The 21,083-nt window shown below is 38.7% G+C and overlaps 1 protein-coding gene across 1 annotated transcript; it reads right to left on the bottom strand.

Moving 5' to 3' along the window:
- Positions 1–3,860: 3,860 nt before the first annotated feature.
- LOC141442685 (uncharacterized) lies at positions 3,861–13,259 on the bottom strand. The gene is made up of 4 exons (XM_074107735.1): positions 12,637–13,259; positions 8,501–8,570; positions 8,013–8,154; positions 3,861–7,017 (listed from the first exon to the last, which is right to left on the bottom strand). Exons 1-4 carry the CDS (start codon positions 13,043–13,045, stop codon positions 6,904–6,906), a joined length of 735 nt encoding a protein of 244 aa, XP_073963836.1. The 5' UTR covers positions 13,046–13,259; the 3' UTR covers positions 3,861–6,903.
- Between the last annotated feature and the right edge of the window lie 7,824 nt (positions 13,260–21,083).

Genomic DNA, 21,083 nt, shown 5'->3' with positions numbered 1-21,083 from the left:
TTTGATATTAATTTCAGCAAGATAACTCCACGTCTTCTTGAAAAATTTCTTGACAGACGGACAGATAGACAGATAGATTGTTTTGTTTTTTTTTTTAAAATAATTTGCATGCTACTGTGTAGTTAAATAGTTGTGTCATTATTACTCCAATCCACTATCTTATTGTACACTATTTTCTGCAAATAAATGACTTATGACTTATGACTTATGACACTAGGATACCAAAATGATCCTATAAGGTTTCCGTTTATGCCAACAATGATGAACAAGCTTATAATACCGTAAAGACGAGAGTTTCTGAAACAGGTTGTTTGGCGCTGGTATCGTGAGGTTTGCCATTTGCACTACGTTTGTGACTGCTTAATAACTAAATGAGCCAATCGGAAGCAAGAATGAAACGTCAAACGGACCTCTTGATATTAAGACCATCTCGACCTTATTTTGATTGGTTTTTTTGGAGTCTTTTTGTATTTTTTTATTTCAACTCCAAATTTTTTTTTACGGGTATCCCGTGAAACCATATTGTAAATACAAGTTGAGACATGGATGCACAGAAAAACCAGAAAAAGAGACCAGCACTGGGAATCGAACCCAGGTCCTCAGCAATCCGTGCTGCGTGCACCACTGCTGGACAGGAATCTAGACACGATTTTTTCCTATGCATACATACCTCAGGTTGTTTATTTCTACTATGCTACTTAAGCAGCAGCACTAGCGACATCTATGTTTCATCTATGTGGCTGCTTAAGTAGCATAGTAAAAACAAAGTCTAAGAACTTTTTAGATTTTCTTACACTGTGGTAGAAATAAGCAACCTGAGATATGTATGCATAGGAAAAATTCGTGTCTAGATTCCTGTCCAGCAGTGGTGTAGGGGTTATAGCACGCAGCACGGATTGCTGAGGAACTGGGTTCGATTCCCAGTGCTGGTCTCTTTTTCTGGTTTTTCTGTGCATCCATGTATCAGTTTTTATTTTCGATGAGGTCGAGATTATTTATTAGCAACGATCATGTCAAAAACAGCGATGCTTGGCGTCGCTCCTAGAAGTCCTAGGGGACGGTGCCAGCAGCATATGCAGACGCTGCCACCTATTGTCACAAATTGTAACTACTAGACAGATTTTGTATGGAGTCTTATAATGTCGCAGGTGGTAGGACCTTGTGCAAGGTCCGCCCGGATTGCTACCACCATCTTGCTCGCTAATCCTGCCGTGAAGCAGCAGTGCTTGCACTGTTGTGTTTCGGCGTGGAGAGTAAGACAGCCGGTGAAATTACTGGCACGTGAGGTATCCCATCTTAGGCCTCTAGGTTGGCAACGCGTCTGCAATACCCCCGGTGGTGCAGATGTTTGTGGGCGGTGGTGATCTCTTACCATCAGGAGACCCACTTGCTCGTTTTCCATCCAGTCAAATAAAAAAAAAAAATGTTTTGTGGCACTAAATTGTATCTTTCTTTCATTATACAAAACGGCGTGGTTCCGAAACGTATAATAAAAATAAAACACGTGTTATCCAATATAAAATGTCAACGAGCATAGATAAAAGGGCAAAGTTCATAAAAAATAACTCGCATTAGCTCAACATGTAATTTGGCTTCAAGTGGCCAATATTACATCCATCAAAGCACCCCACGACAACGTTGGGACTAAGCGACAAGTTGTCATAAAACTGTCTCTAATCCGGGCTGCGAACCGCCGCTAGGAAGCGAGGGTTCCGTATTTATTAGACAGGGAAATGTAATTAATTGTTTCAATACTTCATCAGGTACTTACCAACTTCAGAAGTTGTAAATATTGTATTGTAAACTTTTTATTGTAGGTACATAAAAACACATGAAATTAACAGATAACAAAGATAATAAAGATGTACAAAGGCGCGTTCAAGTGAAAGTATATTTATTTAATTTTGGTTTAAGTATAAAAATAATGTCAAAGCGTCAAAGACTTGTTCGTTATCAGATGATGCAGCTTTTCATTTTAGTAAGGTTACCTATTGTATGTTAGTAATGATGGAATATTTCCTCCGCGGCGTTAGAATTAGGTAGAAATAGGTTAGGTTAAAACTTAAGAAACTCTTATTCATACCTACCACATAAAACTGTATTGTATGTTAACAAAAATAGTTTACTATAAGAATTCTCGTGGGAAGTAAGTGAAAATCCCGGTATTTCAATTGATTTAAACTGATTTATTTGTTTCCGTGAACGAAGCAGCGGGTTAAGACTAGTCCTTAAATATTTAACTACGTAGGCGAAGGATAAAAATATTCTGTACAGTCGAGGTCAAAAATGTTTTACACTTTTGAACCTTGTCACTGTACCTTCTGAGAATTTTATACAAAAATACAAACATACGAGTGTCATTGACCTCGACTATCAATACATCTGTGTACTTCTTGTTATATTATGGTGTGCAAAAAAGAGTAATTGTATTGTATTATGTTAAAAAAAAGCCTAAATAAAGAACTTTTTCTACTCCTATACTGTAATCTGTGATTAACTTAATCACGAACAGTAATATAACAGCATACATAAAAAGATTCTGGAAAAGTCGATATTGTCTATTCCCCATAACAGCACTGTATCGTAATGTTGCTAAAACGATACTGCAAACTGCATCCACTTACTTTTTTTTTCTTAATTCGTACGTTCGGACAGGCTAAGGTGCAGCCATTTACATATTTTATATGGTTTTCATACAGAATAAAAACTTTCCGAACATAATCCATAGCCTGCCAACGCTGCCAACATAAGTAACGCGTATTTTTAACATCGTCACAGGCAAGTAAACGTGAATCAAAAACAAAATTTAACTTAGACAAATTTTTACATTTTCATATTTGTCACTTGTTTATTGTTGTTTACCTTCTCTTTGCGTTTGCCATACTTTTTACTAAAGTATGAAGACGTTTAAAGTTTAGGTACTATTTCTCTAATTTTGTATTGTAATTTATAAGTATCCAGTCGAAGAAAAAGTATTGTATGCAACGTTGTATAAGTAAGTCAAAAAAAGCTCGTGGCGTCTTTTTCTTACGATGTTCGCTAAAGCTCACATCGTAACTCACGCCACTCACCTTTTTTGAACCCTGTTATACAACTGTTGCATAAAATACTATTATTATTATTAATTTATTACAATTTAGCAAGGGTGTCTAACAGTTTTGCGGGACCCTAGAATGGCATACGTTAGGGTCATTTCGTCATGGGGGAGGCCACCTGCAAACCACTTGTGCTAACGTCGATGTAAGTCAGGGCTCCGCGGGAATTTAGGGGTCATAATTACTTATTATTTTCATTCGAATACCCTAGTCTAGTTGGTCTAGTACTGGTATAATGGTATTTGTTGCTCGTCAAAAATTTGATGTTATTTTTATTTATTTTTTCGACTGGATGGCAAACGATCAATAGACACCTGCAACACCAGGGGGATTGCAGATGCGTTGCCAACCTAGAGGCCTAAGATGAACGACAAGAGTTGGGAACGACAGCGAATTTATCATAGCAAATGTTTCACATTTCAAATACAATAGATAAAGACAGAAGGTGTCCCGTTTGGATTTTTTATATACTGCTCAAAAGAAAATAATTTAAGGGCCACGTGAATTTTATAGATGAAACGAAAACACTAATAAATATAATTCTTTATGACATTCCTTGTCTAAAATTGGTTTTATTAATACAACATAATCAATACAAATACTTTTCATTCAATTAAATATATTCAATTAAAAACGACAACATATTTTTGATTTCATTTTACCGGTAAAATCCAAGTGGCCCTTATATTCTTTTGAGTTAGGTTAAGTTAAGGGTAAATAAATTGCACTCATTGAAAAGATCTTACATATTTAATGACTAGATAATGTACATTGTTTATCAAATATACTATACAGCTTAGGCGAGCCCTAGCACTTATCTAAACTAAAACGTACAGAACTTTCTGGTTCGCCGCATTGTTGTGCCAACCATAAAGAAAATAGGTATTAAGTATATTTTTGTCTTGAAAATGTTGAAGGTTCTACACTCTACACTGTATACCACATGTATAGTTAGAGTCATTCCCGATGACGCGTGCGTGGTGATGACAATGTCTTTAATGTCTAATTTTGTCAAAATCACGCGTCTTCGTGGATGGCACTAGGTATATACCATGACCGTAACACAGACGGACGGCACAGAATCTAAAGCGACACGGACTACAACATTTCCACGGCGTGTCATACCTGTGGCGCCACTAGCGACCAGCAGCGCCGTCGCATCATCCCGCCACTATTTTAATTTAATTACACAATCTGTGCACCACGGTTCGAACCGGCCAATCAACGATCAGTAACTCTTCTTCTACGACTCGCGGCCGTGGCACGTTGTTAAAATTATATTCATCACATCGATACAAGAATCATATCATATCGTATGTAAGCACTCTGATCCGAACTGTAACTACCTATACATTGTTGGCTGGAATGGAATAAACGTCTGTACACGGTGCGTATGTGTATCATTCAAAAGACTCCAAATACCCATTAGCAGCGTATCGGCACCGTTTTTGACGCTCCGTGCATGGTAGAAACGGCCACGATTGGTCAAGAAACTTACTAGTGGGCAGTCTCATACTTTTCAATACAAATAATATATTTTTGCCTGACACGTCCCTTATACGGTCATGGTTTGATACGGTGTAGTAGGTAGAGACTTAGGGGCTGTTTCACCATCCATTGATTAGCGTTAACCGACGGTTAAATGTGATGCCGTCTCCGTCTATTCTAACAAAACAAATAGAGACGGCATCCCACCTAACCGCCAGTTAACACTAATCATAATCAATGTATGGTGAAACAGCCCCTTAATGTCTAGAAAGACCTTAATTTTTTAACATTGGTAATAGCCAAACTCAAACCATAGAAATTATACTTACAACTACCACAAAACTTTCTATTGGAATATAAAATTAATTAAATTAAACGCGGGTACTCAGACTCGCCGCCTACCAATACATACACAGCTATAGAGATATGGGTTTCTCAAAACATTATAGAAAATAAGGACAGTATCTTATAGCTAACAGTTCAAAGCAATCACGTAGCGTGGAGTTCTCAACCCAGGGCGAAAACAAACCCCCCGAACTCATAAACCCTTGATTTCTGATGGTTTATCTTTATTAAGCCCTTAGGTATGTACCATCAGCCAAATAAGTGGTCTATCAATTTTTAAAGTTCCTATCAAATGGATATGTCGCTAAAGTCGAATTTCGAGTTGACAGACACGTCTATTGGCATTATTGTTTTATGCGTTTGCATGTGCAAACGATTATCAACTTTAGGGTGGTAGACCACATATTTGGCTGATGGTATATAGCTATTAGCTATACGAGTAGACGTAGCATATTTTTTCTCATAACTGGTCTGTATTTTTTCATGAATAAAGGAAAGAATAGGTAGGATAGTGACCTAAATATATCTAACTAGTCTATCAATTAGATCATCAGAATGTATCGGACACGTATTTAAAATAATGAAGACGAAGAGATGGCCTGTCCATTAGTCGAGCGTACGTTTTTAAAAAGTAATATTGTAATTTTGTACAGAACATTGTTTTTTCCCTCGCATTCAAAGTAAAAAGTAGAGTGTTTAACGCGAGACTAAACAACCATAATGCCACTCGAACTATAGCCCCATCGTCTAGAAACTTTAACAGGGGTACGTGGAGCCATAAGTTTGAGAAACCCTGCGTGGAGTATTCACTCATTATTGTTTATAGTTATGCAGCGCCAGTTCTGACGCATTTTTAGCCCTATTGGTCAATTTGGCCGTTATTGTCGCCAAAATTATATCAGATTCATCACCAATGACGGTTTAGAGATTCTACATAAATGATCGGCCTTGGAATGGCTCACGGTTGGTTGGTGATCCGTCTGCCGCTATCATTCTGGAGTCCAATTTAAACTTGCAAGTAATGCCGTGCTGTTTATTTGTATTACATTGCGAGGCTGTAAAGTGAACGAGTTGGGTTAATCGTGAGTCGTAATGTATCGCGACTTGCACGGATTTTCTTTCAAGTCTAAATGAACACCTTCATATAGGTACCTCCGAAATTTTGTTGCGAGAAGTTTTGTTGAGAGCAGACATTAGGTTTGGCCAAGAAACTGCACCAACTTACGGGGTTAACTGCAGCCCTTGAATCTCTTCATAAGCTGAACCAAATGGCCTATACCCTTGCGAATCCTCGCGTACTTTATAAAGCACAAATTGTTAATTGAGTAACGAATTTCAAGATTGTTGAAATTATAATCCAAAATAACAAAGCTGACGTACGTCTGGGTCTTAAATACTAGGTACATCTGTTAAAAAAATTAAGACTCAGGAGGATAAAGTACTGATGTGCCATGCCACTTTCCAAAATTGCGGAATTTTTCATATAGGTAAATTTCGGAAACTTCTCACAATTTTGTATGGGTATTGAAACTTTCCGTTTCTTAAATTTAAATTTCCTATATTTATTGTGCAAATTTCCAGAAATTTCCTACTTTCCTACTTTTTGGAAACTTTCTGCAACTTGCACATCTGTAGGATAAAGGTATATGTGGAGTGGATGTAACTATACCTAAACCACATACTCGTAGTCTGACCAGACGTAAATCACGAAGTTCGTGTCGCTCCGTCCGTCTTACACTTATACTATTCAATAAGAGAGCGAGAGGAATAGGACGATACGAACCTCGATTTTTGAATTTCGGAGTAGTCCCTCAGACGTAAATCAAGGCCTTCACCATTGTATTTTAAGTACTGTGACACGTCAGGAAACTTGTTAAAACTTGTTCTTCTTCAAAAAAGTCATATTCCTTCACGATCATACCGAATGCAGTCGAATGATGCCTATTCTGTTCTTTTAGCACTTAGTTCTTGCTAACTAGTCCTCGTCTCCTTCGGGCCGGTGCCGCTGCAGCACGGCCAGCCGCTGCTGCGTCACTTCCAGGTGGTGCTTGCGCCATTTGATGCGTCTGTTCTGGAACCAGACCTTCACCTGAAAGGGAACTGAGTTAGGGATATCGGTAACATACAGATGCAGTGAATAATGGTTTGCCAGCATATTTTGTCGCATAAATTCGTATTTACAGCTGTCTCAATTAGCTTCAGTAATTCAGTAAGTTAGTTTAGAAAGCGAGATAAATATAGTTATTTGTGTCACAAGGGAGCAAAATGGTGTATTTACGGCGAGGGCGTACATTGAATCCAGAATGTAGCGAAGGGATTGAGCGTAGCGAGGGATTCTAAAGCAGAATCCTGAGCGTAATGAGGGTTTCAAGTGTTAACGCCCAAGATGAAATAATTTTGCTCCTGAGTCGCTCATACAACTTTTCACACCGAGCATTAAGAAACTTGAAAAAAAATTATTAAAGAACTACAAGCATAGAAAATGGCGTGGCTTTCCAATTATCAACTTCAAAAAATGGCCTTGAACAGAAAAGTTGCACTTTGCTCCCTCTCGTCAGGGAGGAAAGTTACTTTTCTGAAGGAGAGGTGTGAAAAGAACTTTTCGCATAAAACACGATGGCAAAACATTATTCATTACATGTCTGTACCGGGTGCAGCTTAATGCTAAGAGTGATAAACGTGGAAAGAGACGATGAATGCGGTCGTGAGCACCCGCGCGTTAGAAAATACGGCCACTGAATGGCCTCCGTCTACCGTTTGCTACCGGTGCCCTACTTATCAGTGGCGAAGCGTCCATAGAACCTCATTCCCACCGGCTTGCCCAATATTGTCAAAATACGACAACAGGACGTAAATTACTTATGAGGGATGTGGGCGATCTTTACTGCTACTTATAACATGTCATCACCTGTGCTTCAGTTATCTGCAGTTGTACCAAGTACAGTTTCTCTGGCCCTACCATGTACCGACACTTCAGTGCAACTCGCTCTAGGTATTCCAGCCAGGATGGCTTTCATGACTGTTCAGTATAACCGCTCTGCGCTATCGTTTGCTAATGGTGCCCGCCTGATACTGTGTCCTTACCTGTGCTTCAGTGAGCTGCAATGCGTGCGCCAAGTACAGTCTCTCTGGCCCCACCATATACTGCTGCCGCTCGAACTCTGCTTCTAGCCGCTCCAGCTGCTCCGGCGTGAAGATTGTCCGGATACGTTTGCTGCGACCTGAACTGCACAAAAATACTTCTATATGATCCTCAAGAAACCAAATAAACAGTTTTTAATGATTCACGGTTATTTTAATCCTTATTAATATTATGGTTGGGTTTTTGGAGTCTTTTTGTATTTTTTATTTCAACTCCAAATTCGTCATAGTTCCCGCGGGAGAACAAGTAGTCTTTACTAATATTATAAATGTGAAAGTGAGTATATTCGTTGGTTTGTTTATTACACTATCAACCTAACATTACACAATACAATCAACACAATCGATCGTGATGAAATTTTATTTGGAGATAGCTTACGACACTGAAAGGACATTGGACAAGGCCGGTGTTGGCTTGCAGCTGGTGTTACCTGGTGGTGCAGGAGATGGAGTGCCGCGGCGCTCGGGACTGCGCCGGCCGGGGCTCCGGGCGCGGGCTGTCTGCAACAAACTGCACGTTATGGACCTCCGGGGCTCTCAAATCCGCAAGGACAAACGTAAAGGGCTGTTTCACCCGGCACCCGGTTCATATCTAGTCAAGTATAATTTTATGCAAGTCCTAATTTAATGTTTATCAGAATTTTTGTTAGTCATATTTTTTTCCCGCCTAAACCGTAATTATTTCTTAAAATTTTAAGTAGTCGTCCTATAGAAAATTGTAGGCTAGGTTAGGTTATTTAATAACAATACTGAGCAATTAATAGATTCAGAGCAAAAAGAGTTAAGTATATAAGACAAACAGCACATTATTGTAAACATTACATTACTTATCATTGTTTATTTACCTATTTATTCGTTACACCAACAGAATACATTAATAACATTGTTACCTACTCTAATAATAGTACCTGGGTGGGCGAACGAGCTTCGCTTGGGTTAAAACTCGATAAGAAGCGTTTTCCCAGCGATAAGACCAAGCTGGATCGACTTTTCGTCGCCGAAAACCCCTATATACCAAATTTCATCGAATTCGTTGGAGCCGTTTCCGAGATTGTAATTATACTTACTATATACAAGAATTGCTCGTTTAAAGGTAAAATTATATGTATTAGATAGTAATGACTGAAACTTAATAATTGTAAAAAAATATATAACAAAAAATTTAACAGACCACGAAAAACCATGAAAATAATTTTCTACCTGTCTGTTGTCAGTCGGATCTTTAGTCAATAATAGTCATCTACCTCACCTACGCAATTTATATTGGGCTTAAATCACTCCTGCTGGCTCGTGCTGAGGCACCGACCGACTTCAGACTGGTAGAAAATTATTTTCATGGTTTTTTGTAGTCTGTTAAATTTTTTGTTATATTTTTTTTCACGATTTTTAGTGTAAATAATCTAAGATACAATAGTTTAATATCAACTGCTCGTCACCTTTTACGAAAGATTGCTTTTTCCGATGCAGATGCTTCATTATTGAGGAGTTTGCTTCACCACCCGTTTTACCATATGCATTACGAGGAGCATAAATTGCTTAGCAACTGTGTCAAAGTAATTAAATATCAACCCGTGAAATACTTATCATTGAGTAGTAACTCCAATGGTCAACTATGGTCTTCATGATGATTTTCAAGAGCAAATGCACGAGTTACCTAGGCACTACTCAATATATCCAATTTAATAAAGGTGTCCCAATATACAACATTTGAAGAGTTCCCTCGATTTCCTTAAGATCCAATCATCCGATCCTGATTTGGTGCTTATGGGACCTAATTGAAGACAATACTAGACGAACGCAAAAAAAAAATTCAAATCGGTTCATAAATGACGGAGTTTTGAGGTAACAAGCATAAAAAAAAATACAACCGAATTGATAACCTCCTTTTTTGAAGTCGGTTAAAAAGTACATGAATCACTATACAAATGTCGAAGAAAGATATTATTTTTTCTCCATTATGCTCGGAAATGTAAACTGTGTGTAAAACCTAACTGTCGCAAACGTAGTACACGAAGTTCTTCCCTGTAGACTACCACAAATTAAAAAAAAAAAAAACGGGCAAGAGCGTGTCGGACACGCCTCAAATAGGGTTCCGTAGCCATTAAGAAAAAATACGTTTTGTACGGAATATTCCAAGTTTAGGTATCTTATACCGTGCCTGCTATTTACTCTTAAACTACTAATAATTCTCAAGAAAACTTAACCGTTACAGTTTTCCTTGTAAGTTTGGTAGACTTACTACCATCCTGAATTTTTTCAAATTTTTGCACCCACTGGTTTAGATTTTAGAGGGATTTTAATGAAAATTTGCACTTTAAAGTTGAATATTTTACAAACAAATAACTGTTTTTTTTTTAAATTATTGTACCATTTTGTCGGCATAGTTTACATATATATTCATGCAAAATTACAGCTTTCTAGCATTGATAGTCCCTGAAAAAAGCCGCGGGCGGACAGACAGACAGACAGACATGGCGAAACTATTATAAGGGTTCCGTTTTTGCCATTTTGGCTACGGAACCCTAAAAATGAATTGTATGCAATTTTATTACTGATAGTTTTTACTTTTTAAATTCACATTTTGTTTTGACTACGATAAGTCAATCTGAGCAGCCATATTCGTGAAGATCAAATTCCTTCTACCTTTTTTTTAAACTTATAATTTTTTTTATGGTATATGGGGGAAAACGAGCAGGCGGATCGCCTGATGGTAAGCGATTACCGTCGCCCATGGACACCTGGAACACCAGAAGAGTCACAAGTGCGTTGCCGGCCTTTAAGGTAGGAGTACGCTCTTTTCTTGAAAATTTGAAGGTCATATCGGTCCGGGAATACCGCAGGCGATAGATCATTCCAGAGTTTTGCTGTGCGAGGCAGGAAATTTCTGGAAAAACGCACAGTAGAGACCGCCAACCATCTAAATGGTGAGGATGGAAGTGTTGTGTGTGCTGAGCTGAGTCCTTTTGGCATCACACTACAGCACAATATCTCTTATTTTCCTCTCTTCTCCTATTTATGTTTTTACTGTGTTTTTGTTGTGATGTAGTGTGTTTTTCTTGTCAATAAATGTTGTGTTTGAGTTTTAGTGTGAGTTTGAGTTTTGTCGTGTAGGTGGGTGGCGAAAGGATGCGGCAGGGATCAACCCAAATAACTCCTCGGAGCACTCCCCGTTGTACATGCGATAGAGGATGCACAGTGAAGCTACATCTCTACGCAGCGCCAAAGAGTCAAGTCGATCAGAAACTCGTTGGCAGCCGACTATTCGAGTCGCTCTCCGTTGTATGCGGTCCAGAGGGAGAAGCTGGTACTGGGGAGCCCCTGCCCACAGATGAGAGCAGTTGCCATATGTGGGCTGTGGGCTGCCTGTGTCTTTATAAATGTCTCGAACTGTTGTCACTGTTTTTTTTTATATTTCGAGCTCAAGCACAAGGTTCAAGGTACCGAAAAAATGCTAACAAAAGAAAATGGCTGAATTTCCTAAAAAGCGTTTGTAGCACTTTTAACTGTAATTTAGTTATCTATACAAAGCTTCATTGCATCAATGAACTTTTTAATTTAACTTTATTTTCTTTATACATATACTTAATACATTTTTTTAAGTTATTTTTTTTTAATGAAATGGCATTATGAGCGTGTCGTGTAGGCTAGGTATGTTTGTTACTCCTTCACGCTTAAACGGCTTGACGGATTTAGATGAAATTTGGTGTGTAGATAGCTGGACCCCCACTGCTGGATCCGCACTGGGCCCGCGTGGGAACATGGCCCAAGCCCTCTTGTTCTTGTTTTGACAGGAGGCCTGTGCCCAGCAGTGGGAGGTAGGCTGGGATGGAGATAAGTAGCTGGACATCCCAAATAACATAGTAGGCTACTTTTTATCCCGATATTCCCACGGAATCGGGATAAAATCTCTAAATCTCAACCGCTGGGTGTAGAGTCGTGAAATTTGGCACGGTTGTTTTTAGTGGAACGTGAATGAAGACTACGACATATTATTTGGGAATAAAATCCTGGAATTTCATTCAACGGCTGGATCTAGTACTTTACGCGTGCAAAGCCTTAAACACTAACAAATAAATAAATACCCTACTGCGGTCACCCAGATCTTTATGTATCACACGTAAATCATTAGATACAGCAGTTGAATTGAAATTCCGGGATTTTATAATAAATTCTCGGGACAATTCCCTAAAATAACATCGTGGTCATTGACGTTAAATTAAAACAACCATGCCAAATTTCATGACTCTAAACCCAGCGGTTATTTCGAGATTTTATCCCTATCCCGTGGGAACATCGGAATAAAAAGTAGCCTATGTATTATTCTAGTTGTCCAGCTACCTACATACCAAATTTCAAAACTCTAAGCCCAGCGGTTGTTATTTAGATATTTTATCCCTATCCCGTGGGAATATCGGGATATAAAGTATTCTATGTTTTAATCCAGGTCATAAACTAACTTTTTGCCAAATTTCATCTAAATCCGTGGAGCCGTTTCAGCGTGAAGAAGTAACAAACATACTCACTCACTAACATTCACATTTATAATATTATTAGGATTAGGATATACCTTGTCGCATGCCTGGCGGTACCATGCCTCTGCAGAACCCGTCGTTCAGCCTCTGTATATCGTGCCCTGCATACAGGTAACTCTGCAATTGCCGCTGACTCTGCAATCGCTCCTGCACACTCAAGTTCATAGCATCCTCTTCAGCATTCGTCAAACCCAAGATGGCCGCTATCGTAAAAGACTTTCCCGCTAAATTCGTCGCCTTCCCCGTCAAGTCAACGCCAAACGCTGACTGACTGTCCTCTTCTATAGTAGATACGGGAGAGGATGAACGGTCATTCGGCTCGGCGAAACTTTCGCCGAATCCGTCGGCTATTGAAAGTCTTTCAGTGTTGTGTTGGTATGAAACGGCTAGTAACTCGGTCAAATTGGCCGGGTAAATCGACGGCGACGGACGTTGCTCCATCATTTTAACTTTTTTAACTACACTAGCTTCTGTTCCTTTTTTAAAAACACTGGCCACATTGTCACATTTTTTTTAATTAGGTCCAAATTGAGTGTAATTGTTCATTGCCAGTTAATTTGGAAGCAATTAGACAACCGAGCGAACTGGCTGGCGCGACGCGATTGCGGTTTATGATTAAAAGCACATTTTAAAATTGGAGCCGGGGCGTGGCTAGACGTCAAACGATCGGTTTGGCGGGAAAAAAATGACATCGCATAGAGCGGTCAATTGAGGGTGCATGATTTCCTTTACCCCCATTAAGGGGGAAAATGGGGCGCGCTGATTGGCTGGCGCGGCGCGTGCGCGGCGCGAGGCGTGGCCAGATTTAGAGGGGTGTGGTCCCGCAGTGATTTGCGGTCCTAAAGCCTTTGATTGGGACAGGGAGGTACTTGGAATCGCGGTTTCGGGAGGTTTTTATTATACGTCATCTAAGTAGAACATGAAAAAAAACATTGTTTTGGGTATTGAATACTTATAACTAATAAATCAGCTGAAAACCAGCGCTGCAGCTCTGGTTAGAGGGCTACGGCATATGCTGAGCTGAGTCCTTTTGGCATCACACTACAGCACAATATCTCTTATTTTCCTCTCTTTTCCTATTTATGTTTTTACTGTGTTTTTGTTGTGATGTAGTGTGTTTTTCTTGTCAATAAATGTTGTGAGTTTGAGTTTGTTTGAGTTTTTAAATAAATGATTTTGCAGAAGGTAGAAGTAATTACCTATCTACATATTGCCACTTGGGTGGAAGACAAATTGTTTTTTTTAAACAGCTATAGTATATAGATTGTTGATCTCACTAAAATCTCGTCAATGTTCCCTTTCGAATGCGAATTATAAAAATGCTAAAAAACCTCGAAAAAATTGATACCTCTACATGCAACATTTTTGTCAATTTCAACCAATTTACTGGCGATGCTCAAAGAAACATCCCTTTTGGATTGGTTGGGCTGGCTCTCTCTCTCTCTCTCTCTCTCTCTCTCTCTCTCTCTCTCTCTCTCTCTCTAAGAAATAAAACAATATTTAAATTCAAAAATATGATAACCCGAGTGCGGTCCTGGGCGTCTTGCCTCCGTGAAACAATTTAATATCATAATCTGCCCGATACCAAGGAACTGCGAAGCTAAGTGCGAGCGCTGGACGCGGCATCTTTTGACATTTGCTACCAACTGTGCACATTTCAGATAATTTTGACATTATTGATAAATTGACACATTTTTTTGAATTTTCGTAACGCGACTCCCGCTTAGATGTATGTAAATCTCAGTTTAGACCTGCAAAATAAATCGTGGCCCTCGCTTCATCTTTTCTAACTAGTTCGCATTGCGGCGAATAGGTAGGTAGGTACCTCATTGAAAAAATCATTGATGAAAATCTTTGAATGCAGTATTTTTGTATATCTTTTTAAATACTTCATCATCACCATCCCAGCCTATATACGTTCCACTGCTGGGCACAGGCCTCCTCTCAGATCAAGAGGGCTTGAGCCATAGTTCCCACGCGGGCCCAGTGCAGATTGGGAACTTCGCACGCACCATTGAATCGCTTCGCAGGTTTGTGCAGGTTTCCTCACGATGTTTTCCTTCACCGCAAAGCTCGTGGTAAATTTCAAATGTAATTCAGCACATGAATTTCGAAAAGCTCAGAGGTGCGAGCCGGGGTTCGAACCCACGACCCTCTGCTTGAGAGGCGATAGGTCAAACCACTAGGCTACCACGGCTTCTTTTAAATACTTAGAATTAGATAACTATGAGTTAAGGCAGTTTCCCTTCAGGATCCATCAATTTTTTCCAACCTGAGGCCTCAATGTTTAAGAGACTTGGAATCACAATTGTTTTCACTAAGTACCTACTTTGCACCACAATAGGTAGGTCACATCTTTCTATCACAGTGTATAAATCAATAATAAATAAATATCATGGGACAATTTATTGAATCAGGCGTTACTTTGCGGAGATCCATATCAATGAACTAAAAGAATTTCCTTGCTCACCCGCGACCGAGTGTGGAGGTGGAGGAACTGCATGAACACGCTTATTTCGCGTAAGCTTAGATATCGGAAGGTCGCGGGTGAGCAAGGAAACTCTTTTAGTTTATCATTTGACATTTAACATGGGACACTTGACATGGGACACTCTCTCTCTCTCTCCGTCACGACACAACACGACACGACAGATAAATAATGTGAATGCGGCTGATAATACAGCCTCTGTATAAAGGTAAGGTGCTACATATTGTGCTTCTTGTATCAATGGTGCAAAATAAATCTAATGCAATTACATGCAGGTGCACCGTTTGTCAGTTTTATGGCTCCGGGGTTTCGGTGCAGTGAAAAATGTACAAAATCCACGTTCTTTGTTTGGCTATTTCGATTTCTTTAACTTTTATTGGTATTCAATTAAAAAATAAGAATGAAGGAATTAATTTTATTTTTTAGTTAATAAAAAAACGGTATCTTTTGATAGTTGCATCTCCATTATAACGCTATTTCTAGCTCAATTTATTTATACAAATAAAGAAATTTTATTTTTGGTTCGTTGGCAAGATTAAGTCCATACTAATGTTATAAATGTGAAATTGTGTGTTTGTATGTTTGTCCTTCTTTCACGCCGCAACGGTGCGACGTATCGAAGTGATTTATGGCATTGAGATAGTTAATGGGCCCGAGAGTGACATAGGCTACTTTTCATCCCGGGAAAGTGCACAGTTCCCGAGGGAAAGCTAGTTAGGTATAATTTGCTTCTCTTTTTCAAAAATAATTTCTCATCATTTTCGAATGGTATTTTCACAGGTATGACTTTAGTAAAAACCGGTCAAGCGTGAGTCGGATCTACGGTTGTCTATCTCATCATTTTTGGGCTTCTATCTCTTCTGCTGGCTCGCGCTGCCTACCGACTTCAAACTTACCTACAATGCCGTCGGAACAAATAATGCAATCAAATGGCTGTTTTTATCCGACTTCAAAAAAAGGAGGAGGTTATCAATTCGGTTCTATTTTTTTTAATTATCATCATTTTTATTTTTTAGGGTTCCGTACCCAAAGGGTGCCAACGGAACCCTATTACTGAGACTCCGCTGTCTGTCTGTCCGTCCGTCTGTCACAGGGCTCTATCTCTTGAGCTGTTAAAGCTAGACACTTGAAATTTTCACAGATTATGTATTAGGTACTGTGGCCGCTATAACAACAAATACTAAAAACAGAATAAAATAAATATTTAAGGGGGGCTCCCATACAATACACTTGATTTTTTTTTTGCTGTTTTTTGTTCGATGTTAATAACGGCAACAGGTAGACGGTTGAAATATTCATAGAATATTTAGTTGTATAATCACTTTAAAAATAAATAATTAAATTAAAATAAAATAAATATTTAAGGGGGGCTTCCATCATAAAACTTGTTTTTTAGGGTTCTGTACCCAAAATGGCAAAAACGGAACCAGTCTGTCTGTCTGTCTGTCTGTCCGTCGGCGGCTTTGCTCAGGGACCATCAATGCTAGAAAGCTGTTATTTTGCACGAATATATATGTAAACTATGCCGACCAAATGGCACCATAAAAAATTCAAAAAATATTTTTTTAGGGTACCTTCCATAGACGTAGAGTGGGGATGATTTTTTTTTCTCATCCAACCTTGTAGTGTGGCGTATCGTTGGATAGGTATTTTAAAATAGTAATAATAGTAATAGTAATTATATTATAAATTATAGTAGTAATTATATCAAGCTTACAAGGAAAACTATAACGGTTAAGTTTTCTTGAGAACTATTAGTACTTTAAGAGTAAATAGCAGCCTAAGGTATAAAATATACCTAAACTTGGAATATTCCGTACCAAATACGAAATCCTTAGAAAAATATAACTTAATTTTTTCGTAATGGCTACGGAACCCTATTTCGGGCGTGTCCGACAAGCTCTTGGCCGGTTTTTTAAAGATCTCTAAGTTGTAACTACCGCTCCAGAAACACTGTGTGGAAAAAAGTTTCTGCCAAGCGAAACTTCACACATCACCATGTTTACCGGCTATAAAATGTTTAGTGATAAAAAAACTCACTTTTCAGGTTCTAAAACCACCTCCATATCAAATAGCTGTTGCCCGCGACTACCAGCGATCTGCGAAGTGTTCGATTATCGCGCACCTGCAAGTACCACAAATAGGATAAAAACTATCCCATGTCCTCTTTAGGATCTCACACTATCCCCACACTAAATCCTTCCATACTATGCTATACTAATATTATAAATGCGAAAGTGTGTGTGTTTGTATGTTTGTCCGTCTGTCACGTCGCAACGGAGCGACGGATTGACGTGATTTTTGGCATAGGGATAGTTTGTGGGCCAGAAAGTGACATAGGTTACTTTTTATCCCGGAAAAATGTACAGTTGCCGAGGGAACAGCGATAATCGAATTCCACGCAAGCGCAGCCGCGGGCAAAAGCTACTTTAATTAATAAAGAAACAATTACTCACTTTGTCATGTATAATATTACTAAGGATGTTGTTCTTATAAAGAAATGACATAAATACTTTTTTCACACCTCTCTTTCAGAAAAGTAACTTTTCCTCCCTGACGAGAGGGAGCAAAGTACAACTTTTCTGTTCAAGGCTTTTCTAAGTGTTTTATTGCAAATGCCATTTTATGAAGTTGATAATTGTAAAGCCACGCCAATTTTTATGCTGGTTGTTCTTTAATAATATTCATATTTTTTTTTCAAGTTTCTTAATGCTCGGTGTGAAAAGTTGTATGAGCCACTCGGGAGCAAAATTATTTTCATCTTGGGCGTTAACATTTGAATCCCTCATTACGCTCAGAATTCTGCTTTAGAATCCCTCGCTACGCTCAGGATTCTATTGTATAATCCTTCGCTACATTCTGGATTCAATATACGCCCTCGCCGTAAATACACCATTTTGCTCCCTTGTGACACAAATAACTATATTTCAGACCTTATAAATATAATGCATAGAATAGATTATAAATAAGCGCTTATGTAATTTGTCCTGTGTGGAGGGCCAAATGGGTAAGGCCGCGAATTTTAACCAATGTGACATAGAAATAATTTATTTGAAATTTGGTATAACATGTAAGTTGGATGAATGCAAGTACAGCTAACAAAAAGTACAATCAGCAAAACCAGCATCCATCCATCCATTCACATCGCATCGCAATGTCGCCAATGCTAACAGAGTAGTGGTGGTCGGCTGTTTGTACTTTTCCTTTCTCTATTTAATGTTATAAGCAAATTTAAAAAGTTAGAGCAGCGGACAATAATAGATTTTCATACTTCCTTATGGCCTAGGCCCTAGGCCAAAAGTAATGTAGGGAGCCATAAACAAGAAACTTCATGTCTCCATTTCGTGTCATTAACGCATACATTTCCGAGCATGTTTGAGAAAATAAACTTAACAACTATAAAATGTCAGCTGTTGCATGTCCACTGTTAGCCAAAGGCCTCCCCCTCCCCCCATAAAATCCAGTGGCTCGGTTAGAAACCTTGACATGCTTGTTCAATGTAACTTACAACTCTTATCAAGGCAAGGCTGGCCTGATAAAATACATGAAGGACAGATTTGTTATGAAATAGGTACCTAATAACTAGGTTTTGAGTTTTTATATTTATTCATATTCATTCCATTGCCACTTATATAAAAACGTCTGTACCTATGTAGGTACATTGATTACGTGTTTCACAATTTTTTTTGGGTTACAATGTAATGGCATAAAAGCCGTGGTGGCCGAGTGGTTTGACCTATGGCCTCTCAAGCAGAGGATCGTGGGTTCAAACTCCGGCTCGCACCGAGTTTTTCGAAATTCATGTGCGAAATTACATTTGAAATTTACCACGAGCTTTACGGTGAAGGAAAACATCGTGAGGAAAGCGAGGAAACCTGCGAAGCAATTCAATGGTGTGTGTGAAGTTCCCAATCCGCACTGGGCCCGCGTGGGAACTACGGCCCAAGCCCTCTCATTCTGAGAGGAGGCCTGTGCCCAGCAGTGGGGCGTATATAGGCTTAGATGATAGATGATGATTGACATATTCTAAATTAAATGTAGTACTTCAAACGCCGAGTCAAATTGTTGTCAAAACAATAAAGGAAGCACAAAGTTTTCCAATAGCGCGCTGCGTGACAGCCGTGACGCCATGTTGTTTAAGGGGCAAAAAGTGAACGGGATTCGGCAAGGGGATGCGTATTTTGCTATCGTACTAGACCACTTACTAACTGCGGCCCGCGGGCCAGGTGTGGCCTATCTAACTTCTGGGCCCAGAATTTGTATTTTTAATAAGTGGGCGTTTTCAAAAAAAAGTTTTTTGGTTTTTTATTGTTTTTTGACATTTGGAAAAAATATGGTTTTCACTTCTCATGCTCTAAAAGTTAGTCAATATAGCCTTACGAGGCGGGAGTAAAGTGAGTACTTTAGTCCCTAGGGAGTAAAAGTAATTATTTTTTAATTTATTTCGAGTGACTTACTCGTAGATAAACTCAAACAGCCAGTTACTTGCAAAAAATAAGATTGTAGTACCATTTTCATGACGAAAATGTTACGTTCTTAGTCTACGTAGTGGTCTTAGTTCTATGCTTTTTCCGCATGGAAGGTGGCGCCATTCTATTTTTCCATTTGTGTACATCGCATCGGCGAAATGGTCCCATTTCGCCGATGCGATTTTGTTATATCTGTGTCTGGTTGGTAAAAAATACTTACCGCAAAAACTTTGAAATTGTTGTAGAGCGTAAATCGTAAATGATTAGAATAAATTGATTATTCTCACAATGTCGTCAAGTGATAGTGAAAATTATGATGTCGAGCCTTTGCTCGCTCTTTGCTTTGCTCTTTAGCAAAAGACATAATTGATAATCTTTTGCCGCCGAAATCTAGAAAGATTTATTTTTATTTTTTGATTAAATCTTTTTGTACTAAACTGACTATTTTCTTCTCGCAATCGAAGTGAAAAATAGAGTTTTCACTACGAGACTAAAAGTCAATATAAAACCTCGGATAAATAGACACCCTCGCTAAAGCTCGGGTGGCTAACCACCTCGGGTATATATTGGCTTATTTTAGTCCCTCGATAAAAAAGATGCTATTTTTCTACCCAGAATACCCGACGTTTTTTTCATATACTCAGTACAAAACTGACTCATAAAATTTTGTATGAAAAAATGGGGACATTTTTTTAAATAATCGGAAGCGATTGTGCTCTTGATTCTGAGTAGGAAAAACCATATTTTCGCCAAAATTTTAAAAAAAGGCTACACTTTTTTTAAAACTCCCAAGTATCTGCTAAAAACTATTTTGCCGAATATACCTTTTGTTGACTGTATTTGTGATGTCATGCAATTTAGATAATGTATAGCTACCAAATTTCCATTCGATCCGACCACTGGAAGCGGGTCAAAATGATCTTGCAATATTTGACCCAAAAACAGCTACCTTGTAAAAATAAAGTACTCATTGTCCCTTCCGATTAGATAACTCGTAATTTTTCGAGGTTAAGGTTTGCTATATTTAGTCTCTACTTCTATTATGATGTATGAATCATTGTAAACGGTTCAGCATAAAAGGAGAACAAACCAAACTGACTTTCGCATTTATAATGTTGGTAAGGATAGACGACCGGTTAGCTCAGTGGTTTGAGAAACCTGACTACTTATGAAGCTTGAGGTCTCGGGTTTGATCCCCGGTCGGGGTAGGTATTTGTATGAATAATACGAATGTTTGTTCGCGTGTCTTGGGTGTTTATTAGGTATTTAAATATGTATCTATATATTTGAGTATGTTTATCCGTTGCCTAGGACACATAACAGAAGCTTTGTTTACTTTGGGACTAGGTCAATAAAATTGGTGTCAAGCTATTGTCATGTGTCCGTTTTTTTTTTTTTTTTTTTTTTTAATATTAATTAATTATTTTAGTAGGGATCCCTAGTGAAGTAGGGTTCGACGACCGCGCGCCGCTTCTAGCGTTCCGCGCAATCGTATGATGCGCTTTTTGATATAAGCACCCCTAAT

The sequence above is a fragment of the Choristoneura fumiferana genome, chromosome 26 (genome assembly GCF_025370935.1).
Source record: "Choristoneura fumiferana chromosome 26, NRCan_CFum_1, whole genome shotgun sequence".
In the NCBI taxonomy this organism is placed as follows: domain Eukaryota; kingdom Metazoa; phylum Arthropoda; class Insecta; order Lepidoptera; family Tortricidae; genus Choristoneura; species Choristoneura fumiferana.
The sequence above is the reverse complement of the archived record's forward strand: the minus strand, read 5'-3'. Positions and strand labels throughout refer to the sequence as shown.

Coding starts and splice junctions, on each gene's coding strand:
- LOC141442685 (XM_074107735.1), bottom strand. CDS start 13,045: ATGATGGAGCAACGTCCGTCGCCGTCGATTTACCCGGCCAATTTGACC. Junction 8,571..12,636: donor ACCGCCAGGCATGCGACAAG/GTATATCCTAAT, acceptor AGTTTGTTGCAG/ACAGCCCGCGCCCGGAGCCC. Junction 7,018..8,012: donor TGCAGCTCACTGAAGCACAG/GTAAGGACACAG, acceptor GTTCCCTTTCAG/GTGAAGGTCTGGTTCCAGAA.